General features: G+C 33.7%; 3 protein-coding genes across 3 annotated transcripts; 2 read left to right on the top strand and 1 right to left on the bottom strand.

The window, feature by feature from the left end:
• Positions 1–1,809: 1,809 nt before the first annotated feature.
• On the top strand, positions 1,810–3,475 carry LOC108196885 (probable WRKY transcription factor 50). The gene is made up of 3 exons (XM_017364368.2): positions 1,810–2,099; positions 2,494–2,629; positions 3,127–3,475. Exons 1-3 carry the CDS (start codon positions 1,889–1,891, stop codon positions 3,251–3,253), a joined length of 474 nt encoding a protein of 157 aa, XP_017219857.1. The 5' UTR covers positions 1,810–1,888; the 3' UTR covers positions 3,254–3,475.
• A 1,331-nt stretch (positions 3,476–4,806) lies between these two features.
• On the bottom strand, positions 4,807–6,232 carry LOC108216307 (MATH domain and coiled-coil domain-containing protein At3g58210-like; the record flags this gene model as incomplete). Its single annotated transcript, XM_064086236.1, has 4 exons — positions 6,180–6,232; positions 5,768–5,914; positions 5,485–5,651; positions 4,807–5,105 (listed from the first exon to the last, which is right to left on the bottom strand). Coding segments are annotated over exons 1-4 (666 nt in total), but the record flags the coding sequence as incomplete, so codon positions are not given.
• A 1,573-nt stretch (positions 6,233–7,805) lies between these two features.
• On the top strand, positions 7,806–14,443 carry LOC108196866 (RNA-binding protein 2). The gene is made up of 6 exons (XM_017364346.2): positions 7,806–7,970; positions 8,526–8,695; positions 8,893–9,202; positions 9,373–9,434; positions 13,765–13,846; positions 14,099–14,443. Exons 1-6 carry the CDS (start codon positions 7,925–7,927, stop codon positions 14,209–14,211), a joined length of 783 nt encoding a protein of 260 aa, XP_017219835.1. The 5' UTR covers positions 7,806–7,924; the 3' UTR covers positions 14,212–14,443.
• Positions 14,444–15,332: the final 889 nt, after the last annotated feature.

Genomic DNA, 15,332 nt, shown 5'->3' with positions numbered 1-15,332 from the left:
AGTGTTTGTGGTAGTTTGAGAAATACTCATCTGTCTCAATTTATAGGTCCATTTTGGAATAAACACATATTAAGAAAAAAGTTGATTAGATAGAATCTTATCTCATGTATCATTAATTAGTGCATTGATAAGTGAGAATATGGTTGAGTTTCAAAAAAATCACAATAAATATAGGGATTTAGTGCATTGAGAAATGAAAATAATGTTGAGTTTCAAAAAAATTACAATTAATATGTAGATAAATTTGTATTGAAAGAAGAGAGGGACAAGTATTTTGGGACAATTTTTTTTTTCAAACTGGACCTATAAATTGAGACGGAGAGAGTATGGAGAGAGTATGTGATTATATATATTTGAATCGGAGTCACAAAAATTGATTTAGATTATGAAACCTCAAGCTCTATTAGATAATATACTGGTCTTTTATCATGATACGATTTTCGGTACACGGAAATTCAATTTTATATCTTTCATGATTCATTTTGTGTTAAAAATTTGTAGTTACCGTGATCCACTCTAAGTTAAAAAAAAATATGATTCCTTTCTTATCATTTTTATTGGACCCCGTTAAAATCAACTTTTTATTCAAATATAATGAAATCAAAATTTTATGTTCTAATTCCAAAAAAATCAAAAAAAAATTAACATGATTTTATCATATTAATTTAATGTGGAGGCTCTTTTTGGGACCGGAAAAAAAAAATGATAATCATTCCTCCTGATATGTAGGATAACGAGTTACCTTTTACCTTCGTCGTAGTTAAATATTCCTCCTCAAAAAAAGAAAACATTCCTCGTAATTTGGGTTGATTCGAGATTAAGAAAATATGTAAAATAAAAGTAAAAAATAAGAATGGTTTTTCTAGTGTGTGTCCATGGGCACATGCTAAACAATCAAATACATAAATTTGGAGACTTTTAATTGGCTTACGCTCTCTAATAATGATGGACCCTCTGCATTTACAACAACCACATTAATCAAAACCCTCCAAATTCATGAATTTGAGTGCTTAATATGTGCCCATGAGCGACAAACCGAAAAGCAAAGATGAACATTGAACTGATTAATATTTAGTTTATAAAACAAGTCGTGGAAAATTTAGTAGGAATATAAAATTAAATGAAAATAAATTATGGGAACGGAAGAATTGATATATTTTGTTTATAAAATCTAGAATCCCGCTTTAAGTAAAGATAAATGGCAAACCAACCTCGTGCACTCACTTTAAACTTAAGCGTGCAAGAATCTAAACCATAACTCCGCAACAATCATCTCCACATCCGGTCCCACTCTCAATTCAGTTCCTTTCCGTTGTGAAGGGGGTTTACGAGTTTTGATATCGTCTAGCCACGAGCACACAAGCCAAAAGAAATGACACACACAAGTCTACGCACAAGTCTTCTTAGCTCATCATATCCCACTCTCTTGTGCCTTCTTATTTCAGCATCATGACATGACTTGATATTTTATACTCCCTCCGTCCCTTTTTAATGTTCATTTTGACTTTTGATCAGTCAAATTGACTATATTTTAACTGAACTTTACATGTATTAGATAATTGAGAAAAATAATAAAAATTATACCATTAGAAAGTATATTTAATCTACTTTAATATGCAACTTGCAACTTTCAGATTTTAAAAATAATAAGTAGATAATTTGAAATGTTTAGTCAAAAATTGATTAATTTGACTCCTCGAAAAGCAAAATGGACATGTAAAGGGGACGGATGGAGTATTTTCTTGGCCCGAGCTAGCAGCCAGGATTATGCATCAACCTATGAAGCTTCTTCACTCCATGACTCCTAGGAAGGTGACACGAAGGATACGTAACTAGGTAAATATGGAATTACAAGTACATCTTGAGGGACCTCGTTTCGGTGATAAGCATGGACGATACGGGTTTTCGGTCTTTTGAGTCGTCGCGGAGTGATAATTATGGGAGTTTTGAGTTTTCGGAGCTCTTGGAGTTTGATGAGTGGGCTGAGGCTGATCCGGGGGTGATGGTTTCGGGGTACCCGGTTGATCCGGTTTACGCGGCGGCGAATGACGGAAGAAGTATTGTCGGTGGAAGTAGCAACGTAGAAGCATCTAATGCCAGTAAGGAACTCAACTCTTTGTGGTAAATTAGATACGGAAAATATTTCATGCACAAAATTGGGTTGAAATTTTTTTTCAGAAATGACGTGTATTAAGTTTTAATTGAAATGAGTCCTCTATATGTATTAATAACATTAATTAAAACATTTCACCTTAATTTTGTGCATGTAGCGTCTACTCATTAGACGTAGCAGTCGAATTAAAAGGGTCGCTCGGGAGCTTAAGTACCCGACTCCTATACATTTTTTGTTATTTATATACCACAGCATAAAATATTTTTATATGTAAGCCCCTTCTCTAAAAATATAGAGCAGATTGCTAGAATTTCTTTTTCTCTTGGAGTGAACAAATGTGATGCGTGCAAGTAGTTATGAAGTAATTTGTTGCTATGAAGGAGGTAATATTGGGAGCAGAGCGGCGAGGAAAGAAAAGGTGGCGTTCAGAACGATGACGGAGATTGAAATTCTGGATGATGGTTTCAAATGGAGGAAGTATGGGAAGAAGATGGTGAAAAACAGCCCAATGCCAAGGTACACTTGATCATCCATAATGTATAGTCTTCCATTATATTTTAGCTATTGTGTTATTTCACGTCACTAGCTAGATAGAGGCCTGAATACTCCACTACATGACACTAATGTTTGAATTTTCCAAACACAAAAGATCGGTCACTCATTTTGAACGGAGAGTTTTAGATGAGTCGGTTACCTAACATCGTATCAGACCCGGATATGCTATTACGATAACCATGAGTAGAATCAGTAGAGGAAATAATATATACTTGTTATTATGACACAAACTGCATGCACCATCTTCATTTCTGAATTACTAAATTCAGTGAAAGCATATAAATTTCCGAAAAATTCTGCTTCCAAATTAAATTATGATCACACGTAAAATCAAGCATGCAAACGAATTTAATTACCATGCAGCATATCAGACTGATTATGTGCAATAATTCAGTAAATTTAACACTAAGAAATTATACAGAAAGCAGCTTTAGTGATTGATAGTATGTGATGAACAGGAACTACTACAGGTGTTCGATTGAAGGATGTGCAGTGAAGAAGAGGGTTGAAAGAGACAGAGAAGATCCGAGATATGTGATAACAACATACGAGGGTCAACATAACCACCAAGCTAACATGCTTTGATAACTTCTGTAAGAGCTGCATTCGGCTATCAGTTCATGTGCCTGTTTGTCTAAGCTTATAATTAGTAGCTATTAGTTTTTGTTTGGCTAAACTAGCTTATAAGTAGCTATCGGTTTCAGTTTGGCTTAATTTATAAGTAGTTATCGGTTTTTTCCAAACAGACTGTGCTGCTCATACTATATAGTATCTAATAGGAAGTTCTTCATCAATTTTCTCCGTATAGTTAACGAATATATTAAATTGTGCATTTTAGCATCTTTGAATCCTCTCAGAATTGCAAAAAAACCAAATAGCTTTAAGCCCCTGCTTTAATCCGGACAAACAGGCTCTATATCACACAAATGACACAAATGAAGATAACATGTATTCAAAGCATCTGGTTAATGCAGTTAACATCTTAGCATACTTGATCAACTTCTTTGCTGCATCCAATTAAGTTTTCCCGCATGTCTGTACTCTTATACTATGTTAAGTGACCAATTCTTTCTTAAGAGAGTTTACCGAGAACATATAGTATTCTAACAAAACATGGACCAGTAACTATATATATCTTTAGCATATACGAATCTTATACTGTAAAGCAATAACTCGAAGAATCTTAATCTGAGTAACTGGTGCTCAAGACTTGCTTTTAAACTTTCCCAATTATCAGTTAGTTTACACAGCTCTGCCTATAAAGCTCTCACCTATATATTCCTAGCTACAAAAGCAAGTGATGTGCACAATTTTAAAGCACCTTCTTGGACGTCAAAATACAAGTAGATAAATTTCCCCAAGTAATGCATGAACAACTTTAGGACAACAAAAGTTCTTCTCAAAATAAATAGTTCAATTGGTTTCTTGAATACTAATAGAAGCTTGTTACTTCTGTCTTTATCTTAATCTTTGCTTGCACCAGTAAAGTGTCATTCACTATGAAGCCGCTGGACTCACTTTTCAGGTCAGACAACGACATGAAACTTGACCACCCCCAGTTTCTTGATACTTCGTCACTACTAAACTCTGTTGCAGAAGTACTGAACCACGAGTCTCCATCTGGGAAAAAAAAAAATTCATACCACAAGAAACTACTAACGTAATTATTATTAACACGTCTATAAGAAAGATGCATACACAAACCTGTTACTTGATGATGATAATTAGATTTTTGATTTTTAATCACCAGCCAAAACTCTGCTAATACTTTCCTTCCAGATGCAGGACTCTCCTTCAACTCCAAAAACAAACCTAGGTGGTCCTTGCTTCTGGAATCCCCATTCGGATAGAGTTTCAGTTGCCTTAATCATATAGTAGTTCGGATCACATAAGTCAAAAAAGGATTTAACAAGGCTACATTCAAATATATGGTGTATATAGTTCCAGCAAAGATTAACATTAATAAATGCATAAAGAAATACTTCACAAGGTTCATTTGGTATTAAAATTAATAACTTCAACATATTATTGCAATCTAACTAAAGGATAATAGAGTCAAGTTATTTAAAATTGCATCACTCCCACAATAATAAGATAAACAGTCATACTTACCAGTTGCTTTCTCCACATTTAAATACCTCTGAATCAATTTTCTCACTTTTAAGTTTTTCTCTACACATTGTGGAGAAGTCAGTAATCATCCAGTCGAAAGTGACATCTTCAGGATCCTCAATCATCTTAAAGGTCTCGCCATTTCCAGTATATTTAACCTCATGAACTTCGACGCCATATACACACTGGTCATCAACAAGATAACCATTTCTTGCTGCATTGAAAGTGTCTAGTGAAATCAATCTGTCGAAACCACTTTCTTTCTTTGCCTCATGAAACCTTCGGATTTGATGCACTGAATCATCTAGAGAGTAGAGACCCATACAAACAAATAGTAATGTATTTCAGTTTTGGCCAATGTTCAATAAAAATCATGAGTATGATGCCGTTTGGCTAAACTTAAATTGTGACTTATGACTTGACGTGACTTAATGTGATAAGTTGAGAGTACGTTTGGATAATTTTGACTTATTAAAGATCTATGGGTTTATAAAAATGTAAAAATAAAAAAATAATAATTTACTGGTAACTTATGACTTGTGGATAACTAATTTTATTAAAAAAAAGTTTAAAAATAAACTCACACAAAAGTACCTCAAACTAACTTCTGGCTGTAAGTCATCTTAAACACAAATTCGCAGATCCAAACCTAATTAAGGGATAGTGACCTTGATGTGAATGACTAAACAAACAAATACACACACCTTGGATTGTCAAGTATTTGTCCTTGTGGTGATCAAACACAAACATTTTGTAAGTAACATAAGCCTCCCAACCAAGAGGAAGGGAGTCACTATCTATGGCTAGATAAAGAGATATATGCCCTCCACCCCCTCTTTTTGTGTTTCCATTCGGGTATAGAACTAACCTCCTGCAAAAAAGTATGATTACAATATAAAAAATCAAACGTCAATTATTTGCAAACAGAGGGATTACTGGTAACATATGATCGTAAATACGGGTCTGAATGATAATTATGATGAGTACCATTTATAACCACTAGCATCAAACACAGCTGATTCACACTTTTCAAGCCCTGAATTAGCAAGCCTTGAGAAGGATTCTATTTTCACCAGATAGTGAGCTGGCGGGGCATCTCTTAGATATCTCACAACTCCTGTTTTCAAAAGTTCCCTTTAGAAAAAAGAAGAAGAAAAACAAAGTGCCATCCATCTAGAAGTTGTGTTATTAAAACATCACATCCCACAAGGATAATCAGCAAAAAAAAAAAAAAGGATTATATGGGTACCTCTCGACTATAATCAGGGGCGGTGCTTATATTCGTGGAGGCACTTCAATAATTTTGTAAGATTTTAGAACACTAAAAAAGTTTTAAAAACAATTTAGAAAAAACACATGTCCCCGCATCTTACTAGATCTGTTCCTGACTATAATATACAAAGATATAGATTTTACCCATCCAAAGATGATATTGTGGTCAATAAAATCCATGTTTCATGCATTGATATGGCATAAATATGACTATCTAGTATTTATATATAATTATGTACTATATAGAGTCATGCAATTTGATATGCTAACATGACACAATACGATACGAACTAAGCGAAGAACCTTGATGTATGTTCTCGGCAACTGGGTTCAAGGTTCTCTCTTCTTCCATTGATATTTCTATTTAAGCGTCAGTGTGTACTTCTTAATGGAATCACGTACTGATGAGTGATGATATCAAGTTCTTGCACTCCTGTGCTACTTTAACATCCTAGCAAATAATTGGGTGTCTAGGGTTACACAACTTTCTGGACATAGACCTTTGGTTAGACTGGTTGGATTGGCCCTGTCGGACCAAAAACGAAAATATATCATGTCCAAAATCTGGTTCTTTAAATTATAAAATACACGTATATAATATTTATACATGAAATTAAAATTGGTATATTCTTTAAAAATATATGTTCCAAATAATATTATACCGATTTCAGATGTCACGAAGCACAGAAATTTATTCAAAAGATGTATTTTATTTTAATAATTCATATGATATATGAATATTTTTTTAATACATATAAGAAATATTATTATTTGTAATGTTAGAAGTCAAAATTTTATTTCTGTGAAAATAAAAATATTTGGTGACAATTTCAGAATTATATTTTAACTAGAACTGAAAATAAAAATTGAAAAAAAATATATATAAATATTATAATAAGCATCAGTTTTTACAAAATATATTTCAATTTCTTTTTTTACTAATGGATCATCACGGATGTGGTTCGTCGAAAGATTTGATAAGGTTTAGTGCGTATTAATGGATCATCACATATATTGTTTCGTCGAAGAGTTTGATGAAGCAGAACCGACATAGATGGATTACACAATAAGAATTCAAGTTAATTCAAAAAAGTGTGCAAATAGTGGCAGTTCTTATCCAGTTTGATATCTCCGTTTCAGATCATTGTCACCGTTTCAGATCATTGTTACCCATCATCAACAAACGGGAACTATTTAGGTAAATCCCATGTGAAGAAGGCCATGGGCTAAGATATATTAATATTATATCACACATTATATTATTTATTGGGCACTAAGCCGGGGGTCTTCACGGAAACAGTCTCTCTGCTTTGATTGCAGGGGCAAGGCTGCGTACATCTTACTCTTCTCAGACCCTGCTCTAAGCGCGATATACTGAGTATGTTTGGTTTGCTTTGATTTATTTCAATTTCTTTTTTTTTAAGGATATTTCTATTTATTTTTAAATATAAAGAAAATAAGAGTTATATTGTAATTACAAAAAATGTTTGTGATGTCCCTCTCCTTCAGAGTCGAGAAGCTGCTTGTGATCTAGCATTAAAGAAAAAAATAAAATAAAAATCTGCTTGCAATTTAATGGTCCCGGAATTTTTTATCGAAGAATGTCATTTTGCAATTTGATAATTATTTGCTTGCAAAACAAAAATTCCGTCTTTAATAAACTTTAAAAAAATTATAAAAGTGAAAGGCCCATGTCCATGGACTACTGTCCACTTTCAAATCCCATGCTTCGAAAACAATCACTCACAGCCCAAAGCACACATTTTTTTTTTTTACATTATTTACCAAAAAAGATATAGTAAACATTAAAATAAAAACTTTATTGTCCCAAATAAAACTAAAAAACCCAAATTACAAAATATAGCTGTGCTCATGGCGGATCCTTACTGGCGATACGCTGCTTCTTCTGCTGATCGAGGTAACCCTTTTCAACCCTAGCCCTAATTTTAGTTTTGCTGTACATTAATTTTTGTATTAATTGTTGTTAATATTCAAGAATTGACTACCCTTTAAATTAAAGTCATGGGCTTTATGTTTATGTGTGTATGCATATATAAGGTTGTGATTTTTGATGGATTGATTGTGAAATAGGGTGTTTGTAGCTACTGTAAAATACCCATTTTGTGGTTATTAAAGGTCCTGCATTTTGGGTTTTTTTGGGAACATGTTTTTGATTTTTGTTTATGCTGGGTCCTTAAGGGATTGCTCATTGTGCTGTTGATCATTTTCTTTGGAAGTTAGAGATGAAATTCAGCTAGCTAGATAAGAATTTGGGGGAATGTTTTTGTGTAAAGTTTTATTGAATTTATTAAAGATTTTGTGTTTTTCTTTGAGTTATAGAGTAAGCAAGTTGTGACTTCAATTCACATTACGGCTTTACCTTTCTCGTGTTGGCTATCATTTTTTTTGTTTTAATGGGGATGTGTATTTTAGTGTTTATAATTATCTCTGATTATTGTGGCTATTGTATCAGCTGGCATTCCACCGTCAAGTTTTCCTGGCTACTTGTCATCTGCAACGCCTGGTATTCCACCATCAAGTTTTCCTGGCTACTTGTCATCTGCAACGCCTGCATTACCAGTGCATCATGGGTGGGCCTCAAGTGATCTGCATGGAAGTTCGTCTGATGTGCTGCAAAAAGATGTAAGCTTAATACATTCTAGTTGTACCTGTAATACTTTACATATTTTAACTCTCACTTTTATTGTAGAAATGGCAAATATATATAATGATAGGAAGGGAGTTTTTGTTACCTGTAATACCAGAGCGTTATTTCATAACATACCATAAATTGTATTTTGAATAGATTAAAGTTTGAATGCCTGTGAATTAATGTGCAGATCTTGCCATTGCGTAGTAGAGCTTATGGTGTAAATGATGGTGTTGGTGTTCGTTCAGATCCTGCTCCGGGTGGATATATGACTGGAACAAGCATGAGAAGCTACACACCTTCTGTAGAAGATCCGAGTTTACTTGCTCCGAGAGGAGATGTTCCTTTGGGTTCAACTCTCCCCGGCGTATTAAATGAAAGGCCTGCCTCTTATGGAAATATCGATGACCTTCCGGTTCCAGTTCCAGCTTTAAAGAAAGAGTCAAATGTTTTATTTGTCGATGGGCTCCCACATGACTGTACCAGAAGAGAAGTAGGCCGTATCCTTCTTTTTTATATTATAATTATATGCTGTATCTCTGCATGACTAACTTCTCGTTGGTGTCTGGGCCATAAGTAAAATTCGTTTCCCATTTTCAGAAATATTTTGACTGTATCTATCTAATTATTAAGCTTCTTTTCTGTTCTTATTCCTTGATTTCGAATTTAGATCTTTTTCGTCCTTTCATTGGGTTCAGAGAAATTAGAGTTGTTCATAAGGAGCCTAGACGGGTAAGTCTGCCATTTTACTCTGTCAATTGTTAGGCAACATCTCGTGCTTACATATGTATCCTGCTGTGATTATTAAACAATATTATCAAAAAATAACAATTAAGTTTATGCCCTTTTTTGCAACTACCACAATTTATTCCCCCCACTCTACCATTTAAGTACGTAAAATTGATGTTTAGTTAGAAACATTTGTAGTAATATCGTGTAAATGGTACCAACAAGAAAGCAAGTTTATTTGAGGATTTTAATGGTATAACTTTCTTTCTTATATTTACAAGGAAGACAATGATTAAACCATAAAATAGGAAGCAGGCAAAAGTTGGTTGCTTTTTCTCACAAACTAGTATTGTAATTGTACCTATAATCATATTACTCTGCACAATTGTATTTTAGTTTTGTAATGGCTGTTCAAGTTTTGTAATAGCTGTTCGGTTGCTAAGAAATTCAATAATGAATACCCCTCATTCTTAGTTCCCAAAGGTCAGGGATTCGATCCTTAAATGTGTGCGCTAGGGATGACAGTTTTACCCGACCCGTTCCGACCCGATTGGGTCTACCCGAACCCGATATTTTTGAATCTGGATCTTATTTTCAGGCCCGAAAGAGTTTGGATCTGGATCTGGATCTTAGGTATCCCGACCCGAGACCCGACCCAAAACCCGAAACCCGATTTAAACCCGATCCGAACCCGAAACCCGAAAAAAACCCGATACATTATATTATACACACACACACACACACACACACATATATATATATATTATATGTTTAATGTAGAGTATATATATTGAAATATTATGAATTATTAGGTATGAATATTAACATTTTACTTAATTTTATATGCCCAATACAAAACTTATATTCATTTCATCAATATTTTTCTCAATTATGGTGCATTAAAAAATCTAAATATAATAAAAATATAAAATATAAATGATAAGTTGAATGATTGTATACAATTAAGTTAACATGTTTCACGTGTTTATTGTACTAAACGAAACTTGTAAAACCCTTTTTTATTTTCCTAAATTTAAAAAAAAATCAATCATCACATTTTTTTTATAGATATATAATCTTTAATTTTTATTTTATTTTATTTTTTAAAGTATCCGAATTAGACCCGAACTCAAACCGAAACCCGAAAAAACCCGACGGATTGGATCTGGATCTTCATTTTCCAGACCCGGACCCGGACCCGGCCCGAACCGAAATATAATGGATCGGGTCTGGATCTCGAGGAACCCGACCCGACCCGTTGCCATCCCTAGTGTGTGCGAGTAAATTAAATTTCTTGTGATTGATCTTACCCAAAAGTAAAATTAATGAATGAATGTTTTATTCTGCTCGATTAGTTTAAGTGCAACTCCCATGCTGTAGCCATGTAACTGACCCCATCAGTAATTTGGCGGCATTCAGATGTTTTCTACCAGTAAAAACGTTTTTGCGAGTACAAGGACTTTGATGGAAGCTGAATACACAAAATGAATTTATCTGTTATATGAACAAAGATGGCCAGTTCCAAAAGAAATGCTTGTGTGAATCGTTCTGCTTTTGTTGTCCTTATACTCCTTGTAATTGAGCTAGGTCTCGTGGTTTTAATGCGTTATTCAAGAAAAGAGGATAGACCAGGTCTATGTCTGAGGTGTTTTAAAATATTTCTTCAGAGATTTTGGTCCCTCTGTTACAAGATCTAGCTTACAGTGAACAAATAATGGTCCCGTTGCTCCATGTTATCATATCCCGTCAAGTTTGACCAGTCCCTAGACGGCAATAGATGACCGGTAAGATCTCGATTTATATTGGTCCGTGTTATGTAGTCATCGAAAAGGAAAAAAAAAGAAAAAAGAAAGACAGACGTGCCTTGGAAGTTCTGAAAGTTTTGCCGCCGCTCACAACCTCCCTGCCCTGCCCTGTTATTTTCACTTGATTTATCTTTAACCACCTAACCTTATAGTTGTTGTTTTTTATCTACTTACAATATTGGCATACTACAGGTAGGTACTCAGAAATTCTAGAAAATTATAGACCTCGCCCTGAAATTGTTTATAACTTTATAGAAATGCATTTCAGCCTGAGGTTTTTGTAATAACACAACATTGTTTGAATTTTTTTTTCAATTCTCAGATAGGCCTTTAATTGGTATATTAAATGGGCTTTTAAAAGGTTTTATTTCCCTTCAGTCGACCATATCCTAATTTCTTATGGATATCATAGTTTGGACTCTGTGACGAAAACAAAATAGCATGTCTCGTTTAGATCTCATAGTATGTGAGGACTATATCTTGCTCTGGAGTATCATTATACGTTAGTATTTGTATGATTATAATTACTGGGACTCAATTGACAGGAATCGGAGAAGGAACATGAACATTTATACGATGAATATCAAAGATTTAGTGGATCAACTAGATTAAAGACCACATATCGTTAGAAGTAAGAATACACCAAAGCCAATAGTTGACAACATTGAACTTGTTCCTAATTCAATTTTGTTCAGGTTATTTTCATATGTGAAGATGTCTAAATGGAGTACCATACTATTCCTTGTTGACTCTCTTTTTGCACCCCATTTCTGTGCAGTCATGTTTATATATAGTATCTACCATTGGCTTTTGGCTTTTGCGGGTTAGTTTCTTCAGTTGTTATATTTGAGCCTTCTAGATTAGTGTTCACTCCAAAACTTGAGGTTGAATTTTCTAGAGCAGGGGAGAAGCGCACAGCAGAGGAAATAAAAAAGTTATTTAAATGTATTCTGTTATTATGTAGATACATGGATTTGTATCCTAAATAAGAAATATATTAGAAATTAGGTATGAGTAAGTTACACCCTGCTCCTGAGTTTTTTAGAGGGAGTAAAGCAGATGAAGAGGAAAGCAACTTATGTAATATGTCCTATTCATGCTCTTGAGTTATTTTTGTAGTAAAGGAAGCAAGTGAAATTTTTATAAACTTTCATTCCAAAATTTCCACTCCCAAAAGTGGGATGAAGAGGAAAGCAAGCGGCGGAGTTAAATTTAAAAAAAAAAAAGTATTACCAATATACCCTTACAAACTAAAATTTAACTTCTTGACTATAAGGATAAGATTGTGTTTGACAGTGAATTCTATGTTTCCGTTGCAACTCGGGACCAAATTAATGAGAATAGTTTCACTTAACTTTTTTTAATTTCAGGAGCTAGATAATGAAACTTATTGCATTTCATTTCACTTACTTCCTATTACATCCCTCTGCATTCATCCCTTAAAAAGCTTGGGAGCGTGAATAAAGTATATATTGGTAATCTAGTCATTATTAAGAATTAGTTTTTTATCATGTAAGATCATGGTTATCAAAAGATTAAGTGCCGCTAAAGCACAAAGTGCGCACCTATTGGGATTTGTTTTTTAAAAGCGCAGAGCAAATACAAAAGCTAAAGCCCCGCTTTATGTGGATGATGCTGAAGCGCAAAAACGCTATAAAAAGCGCGCCTTTTTGTAAATGTGTGTTTCTATTAGATCTGGATATATTTTTAAAGTGGACCAATATTTTATTTTATCCAGCCTTTTTAAAAGCCTTGTACATTATACATTATACATTATACATCTAGACTTATAGTCATCATACGAAAAAAAGGAATCTGACTAGCTTAACCAAAATTGAATAATCGACTAGCTTAACAAATACTTATAGTCATCATATGGGTGTTTTGTGTACATTTTATACATAAATATTAATATAATTTTTTTCAAAAAACATCTTTAAAATATATTATTCTGTATAATTCTACAAAAATATATATTTTTGTATATAATTATTTATGTTTGCGTACAAATCTATATCTACATACACATATAAATTTATTTTTTTTACATAATTATATATTTAATATATTATAACATATAAAAATAAAAGTTATATATAAAAAATTTTGTGTGCCCAAAATAAAAACCCGTATCCAGCACGAAATCTATCGTGTAATTTTGTGTTCGTGTACTTTCGTGTTTCGTGTATCGAAAATCAAAACTCATATCCATTTTTTTCATGTTTGGTTTCGTGTTAGCGTGTCATGTGTCAAATCGCGAGGCCTAACTATGAAACATGGGCCTAGTTTTTTTTTCCAGTTTGTAGATAGTAATTAGCATGTCCAGTTATCTTAATGTGTGTGTGTGTGTTAATTTATATATTTATATATAAAATAATTAGTGCACTTCGTTTACAAAAGCCCGCGCTTTCATATAGAATTAGCTGATGAAATATGTAATAAATTTTGGAATTTTTTTTTAAAATTTTTTTTGTGTGTTTTTAATTATTTATATACCGTACATATTCTCGTAATTTGATAAATTGCAGGCTGGAGATAAGGCATTGGTTTTGTGCTTTGTTGAATTTACAGATGCGAAGTGTGCTTTAACTGCTCTGGAAGCTCTACAAGGTTAAGTGCAGTTTCTAATTTCTTTTTGGATTATATTACCTGGGTACAAGGCATTCAAGAACTACAGATGCTAGCAAATAACTTTAAGTATCATACATGACTATACTCCTAGGCTTCATTTTGCCAATGCTTATGTTTAACTTTACCATGGAACACAGCAAGTCTGTTCAATTAATTATGAAATGAATTGGACTTAAATATAGGTTTCCTGACATAGTTTCATTTGGTTTAATGATGTTGAATCATTTTTAGGTTACAAGTTTGATAACAAAAAACCAGACTCATCTGTCTTGAGCATACACTTTGCCCATTTTCCGTTTCGGCTGCCACCTGGTCGTGAAGAGCGGTTTGCAGGTGCCCTGTGATTGTCATGCTAAGAAATGTGATTGTAAACAATGTAGGTTGGTCGCCTATAAGCAACTAGCAGACGGATAGTTTTTTGTACCGGGTAGCTAATATTGGCTGTTATCACGTGGCAATACAATATTGTACACCCCTTGCCAATTGATGAATAGTAAGGAGTCTTTGCTTAGCAGTATTATTTAATTGTGTGAAGATCTGCATTCAGGTTTAATAGTGCATTCTGGTCAATACTCACTTTTTGTTGACTACTAATAGATTTCTGCTTCCGGTCTTAATTTATAGGAAATATCTGAGAGAATATGGGTATCTAGCTAGATAGATGTTTGGTCTGGACTTGTTCTTTGCTTATATCATCCAAGGTTAAGGAAAGTGGTAATTTCAGGCTCATAGATACTGTTCTACAGCAGGCTAAAATGCATTGCTTCTGATTTCTTGCGAGTCTGGAGATATATATTGTATTCTTCTTATTATTTTTGCTAAATTATTAACTTAATTTATTCAAAAAAATGATCCAAAAGTAGATAATTGATCCTCCCAAAATTTTACACAAGATATAGCTGCAGTCTGCTGATATTGGAGAGAGATTGGGAACAATGTTCCAAGCATATCAATTATTAAATACAGGAAAACCCATGTGGTGATTGTTGAATTATTTTTGACAAAGTAGCATAAAAGAACAATCTTCCATGACTTTAGGAATAGATGCAAGGCCAAGACAGGCAGACAGCTGAGACCTGAGTGTCATAATAACCAAACAGGGGAAAGTTAAAATTTTATACTATTGGTTGCCAGACACTGCTTCCTTTTTTTTTCATTGATTTTAAAAAAGAAACGTTCAAATAATGTCGAGGACCGGCTCGAATCAGTTTAGGTACGTCAGGGACCAAATTGGATGGATTTAGGTCCGTCTAGACTAGGTACGTCAAGGATCGAATTGAAATTGGATGGATTTCAGTCCGTCTAGGGTCTAGACATCATCTCAAGATTTAGGTCCGTTTAGCGTCTAGACACCATCTCACCCGAATTTAGAACATTAGAATATTCCAGGGGGCGAAATTATACTGCTTAGCCAAGAAGCTGCAAGCTCTATGCCTTGTTCAAGATTTTAAGGTATCTTTATTCA

The sequence above is a fragment of the Daucus carota genome, chromosome 1 (genome assembly GCF_001625215.2).
Source record: "Daucus carota subsp. sativus chromosome 1, DH1 v3.0, whole genome shotgun sequence".
Taxonomy (NCBI): domain Eukaryota; kingdom Viridiplantae; phylum Streptophyta; class Magnoliopsida; order Apiales; family Apiaceae; genus Daucus; species Daucus carota.
The sequence above is the reverse complement of the archived record's forward strand: the minus strand, read 5'-3'. Positions and strand labels throughout refer to the sequence as shown.